The sequence below is a fragment of the Otolemur garnettii genome, unplaced genomic scaffold, assembly GCF_000181295.1.
Source record: "Otolemur garnettii isolate 467f Iridium unplaced genomic scaffold, OtoGar3 scaffold00165, whole genome shotgun sequence".
Taxonomy (NCBI): Eukaryota; Metazoa; Chordata; class Mammalia; order Primates; family Galagidae; genus Otolemur; species Otolemur garnettii.
In genome coordinates this window covers 498,735-503,307 of record NW_003852560.1, presented here as the reverse complement: position 1 = coordinate 503,307, position 4,573 = coordinate 498,735, and the positions used below count along the sequence as shown (strand labels likewise).

At 48.1% G+C, this 4,573-nt stretch overlaps 1 protein-coding gene across 4 annotated transcripts in view; it reads right to left on the bottom strand.

Annotated features, from left to right (window-relative positions):
• RGS7 (regulator of G protein signaling 7) overlaps positions 1-4,171 on the bottom strand; it is a 462,295-nt gene extending 458,124 nt beyond the window's left edge. For all 4 annotated transcript variants that reach the window (XM_012811568.1, XM_003800081.2, XM_012811569.1 and 1 more), the window contains exons 1-2: positions 3,845-4,171; positions 2,665-2,791 (exon numbers count right to left, since the gene is read on the bottom strand). In XM_012811568.1, the coding sequence (XP_012667022.1) occupies positions 2,665-2,742 (78 nt within the window). In that variant the 5' untranslated portion in view covers positions 2,743-2,791; positions 3,845-4,171. The remainder of the gene's footprint in view (positions 1-2,664; positions 2,792-3,844) is intronic.
• Between the last annotated feature and the right edge of the window lie 402 nt (positions 4,172-4,573).

The window sequence follows — 4,573 nt, the reverse complement described above, 5'->3', positions numbered from 1 at the left end:
AAAAAAAAAAAAAAAGAAAGAAAGTTTGCATGAGTCAATATAATGCTCATTTCTCTACCCATTCTCTCCACTATTACTGAGCAATGTACTATTATGCATTGGGACTGAAGTTCTTTTCAAAGCCTGTGACTGATTTCCTGATTGATAAGCATTGTGATATAGTGCTTATTTTTCAATAAAAGTAGAGCAATTAAAATATTCAAGCACATGCTTTCAAAATATACCCCTTTCCAATTACTTTGCTCTCTTCACATTAAAATTTGACCTCTACTGAGAAGATATTAAGTGGAAAGTCCTTTTAAAATACAAGAGAGAGAGGTGTGAAAGTCACACAAAGTCATGATGTTAGATTGTATGTCTACACAAAGATACAGACCATTTGATTTGATAATCAGCAAATGACAACCTAGGACACTGTGTTTCTTTATAAATTATTTGATATTTACTTACACATGATTATTTATATCACGAGGAAATTTTTTTAAAATGTTCAAAGAGGAGAGACAGGGAATCCATATTCAAGCATTACGAGTAAAAATTGACCGAAAGGAGTTACTTTTTTTCAGTAATGATGTATCAGGAAAATTTTTTCCTGAAAAGTAAATTATATGTATCATTAACCCTAAACAAACAGCCAACCAAAGGATAAGAAAATGATCAGCACAAGAAGTTCCGAGCTTAACCAACAAAATAACGCTTTCAAAAATAAAGTATTACATTCTCTTCCTGAAATCATTATAGTCTATTAACTTGCAAGCAGAATTAATAGCAATTTCATGCTATATGGCACTGTTTAAAGTAAATTCAGAACTGGTAACGTGAAGCTCAGTTATACTAAATAACCAAATAACTATTTTTAAAATTCCTGTCTTCTTATTGGGTCTCATGATAATTAACGAAATGAAACAAACTGCTTGTTGTCATGTTTGTGTCTAATCAAGAAAAAGGTTAGGTGTCCAATCTATTCTGTCCTGAATCTTCTAGGAAACCAGAGAGAGAATACAGCTGTCTGGCCTAACAAAAACACCATCCTACTATAATTTTCCACCTAAAAATCCAACTCTCCACATGACATACACCCGTAAGACAGAATTCAAAATTCTCCCGTCTTGTATACTGCAACACGCAGCCCTACAAAAGAAAAACTGTAACTGATTTACAAAAGAAAATATTGTCACTTCTTTAAAATCACCTAACTGCTCCCCAAATATTTTTTCTCAAAACCAACTCTAAAGAGAACAGTCAAATAGGCAGTCATTTCAATCAGTGTAGGAATACAGTAGTAATAAACTAAACCCAGGGGGATTATTGTCCTGATCTATGCAGTGAGAATATTCTAAGACCAAAATAGACAACTAATCCCCAGTTTTTCTTTTTCATCCCACTGTGTTATCCCAGACACATAGAACCACATTCACAGGGACATAGTATCGCACTGTCCGCAAGGCTAGAGAATAAAATCAGCTAGCAGTGACCCAGGGTGTTCGCATTAAAGCGACAGCAACATTCCTTCAAACTAAGTCATCACTCCCTTTTAATGACGCCGGGCTACCTAGATGAAAAGTTTCGATTTAGAAAGCTCAAGGTACCACACAGCTTTTCGTCTGTATTCATAATCAGCTCTGATCCTCTTACTGAAAAAAAAAAAGAAAAAGAAAAAGAAAAAACAAGACAAAACAAAGGCAAATTCAACCTGGAGTTCAATGGGCTACGCTCCTTAAAACCTTGAACCATGTTCCTCGTTTCAAGGTAAGATCTCCTTTTTTACGACTGTCGGTGTTTACTAACGAAGTCGTGCCCATAAGCACTCCTGACAATGTGCCAAAAAAAAAAAAAAAACCATCATCCACAATTTGCAATAGAAACAACTGGTGCAGAAGTTAAAGATTACTGCATCCTTAATTTTAGCAAATTGTTGATTATAGCCAGAGTGAAGTTACCTAAGCAACCACTCTCAAGCACATCCGATATTCAAATGCATCTTCATTATGGTGGCTCGGCATGCACAACTTTGTGGCCGATAGCATTTCTATTAAATGCACAAAGCCATCCGATCTGTTTATGGCAAAAAAGGAAAGCCTTCTGGAATACAGAGGTTTATTGAACGAGCATTTAACACTAGAACGCACATAGCCATAAGCATAATAATAAAAAAAAAAACACGAAGTAAGAAATCATATAGCCTAAGACAAAAACTAGCATTGTTCAGTTACGAGTAAAATCATTAAACCACATGCATTCCACACGGACACACTCCCTCTTATCACAGAACTGCAAAGTGGTCTATTTTTATTTCAAAATGTGATACACTTATGTAATTATTATAACCTAAATGTTTAGGGGGAGTGTAAGAAAAAAGCTTCTGCAATTATCATGGATGCTGTTAGCTCATGTCTATAACAAACATAGTATCAGGAACACCCGAACTTGCCCTTAATGCTCGTAACAGATTAATCTATGTAAAACCAGCAGGGAAAGGGTGAGGCCTCAGTGGCTTCCTTGTGTTTCTGCACACACAGATCACTTGAGAACACCAGATCATCTTCACCCACAGCACACAATCACTGGTGACACGGGCCACCCGCAAGGCCACGGAGTTGATACAGTCTCTGAGTTAGGGGAGGAAATATCAAAAACGCCAGAAGGTAAGTGAATGGTTCTTACCTTTCTGTACACCAGCATGTTGGGGGATTCATCTGCCACCCCGTTGCTGGTCTGTCCATAATTATTCCCCTGGGCCATGTCACCCAAAAGTTGGTCCACTCTCAAGTACAAGAATTATCAGTCTGCCCTGCAAAGGTTTAGAGAGACTTCGGTGAGATGCTAGTGGTAGTGACTGCCCCGATTCGTTGACATCCGCAGCCCCCACCCCACATGGAGTGTGCTACAAGCTGGGGCTGGCTGGAGGAAGTAACCCAGGATGAAGATTTAGACAAATAAGTTTTCACCTTCAGTGCGCCCAGGGCATTACAAGAAATTACAATCTTCCAGGTACGCGTAGCCACTGGGCTATGGTTCAAATCGACTTCATTTTCTGGGTACTAGTATTACCAAGTGTTTGGTGCTCACCTTAAGAACCCATGTTACTAGTCCCGTAGTACAGAGAGTTCTCTCTTTCACCCAATACTTGCATTTCCACCGGACGATGTTTCCCCAAAAGAGTGAAAGGCAACACCGGGCGGGGCGGGGCGGGGCGGGGAGGGGGGTGAGCGGCACACTTTGTCCCGGGTGTCAGCCCAGGGTCCCACATGCAGGCGCATCCGAGAGGCCCGTTCCCAGAGTCATTCTCCGGCACATGTGTTTCCTCCGTATTCCCCTGGGTCTCCCACACAGAGCCAGATTCCGTTCGCCTACTTCCACCTGCCTGCACTGCCAGGGTGCTCTCCTCTCAGCCCTCTCCGCTTCGGAAGTCTGGAGGTAATACTGCCTAATCTAGGCAAGAAGGCAGCTGGCGGAGTCCCGGCAAGCAGAACTGGTGGGAGGTCACACCTTCGGATAATTACCTGTGTCACCAGGGGAGAAAAACTAACTGCAGAAGCCTCAGAGCAACCAGCCCAAGAGGAGACAGCAGGCAGACCCCAGCTCCCCTCGCCTGGCGCTCGCGGCGGCGGCAAATGGCAGGCGAGCCTGTGCCCCGCGCCGCGGCCGCGCCGGCTCCGGGCGGCAGTTTCAGCACCGCGGACCGCGCCGTGCGCTCGGCGCGCGCAACCCAGCCCGGGCGCGGGGTCCCGGGGGTGGCCGCCCGGCGGACGCCGCCGCCGCTCAGGGCGAGGGCTGGGCGCGGGCCGGGGGCTGGGAGGGCTCCGGGCGGCGCTGCCTCCTCCCCGCCCGCCTCCCTATTTACCTCCTCCGCCAAGGTCACGGCCCCGCGGCGTCTCCCCTCGCGGGCGGGCTGGGAGCAGGCGGTGTCAGCTGGCGGCGAGCGGAGCAGCGTGGCAGGGCAGCTTCATCACACTCGCCGCGGATGCGGATTCCGCGCCGCCCCGGCTCTCGCTGCTCTGGCGACCGCCACCCTCGCCGCCGCCCGTGCACAGGCGGCTCCGGCAGCCGCCGCTCGCGCCCGCTCTCCTGGGCCGCCTCGCCGGCTCGTTCCCTCCTCCGCTTCTCCTCCCGGGGACTGGGACCAGCCGAGCGCGCGCGGGAGCCGAGAAGCCCGGCCCGTGCGCGCGACTGGGAGGAGGGAGGCGGGGACAGTCACGTGGGACAGGGGCGTTCGAAGGTGCCGGCTCGGATGGGCTCGGCTCGGCCGCGGCCACACTGCCCGGGCCTCCCGGGATCCCCACCCTGTCGCCCCGGGGAGGCTGCAGCCCTGCCCCCGGCGCGGCCGGACCACGCTCCGCACACCCCGCCCGCCCGGGTGTACGTGCCGCTGAAGGCCTGGAGAGACCGGAGCTTAACGACCAGTGTGAGCCGGAAAGGGAGGAAGGGCTTTGGCGCTGGGTGGACGGACGGATGGATAAGGCCCAGGCATCCGGCAGGTTCCATCACGTGTCTGAAGACTCGGCTGATAAGGAGCAGGTGATTGATTATCATGATGCTTAAAGAACTGAGTAGAGAGATGCTAAGACATTCT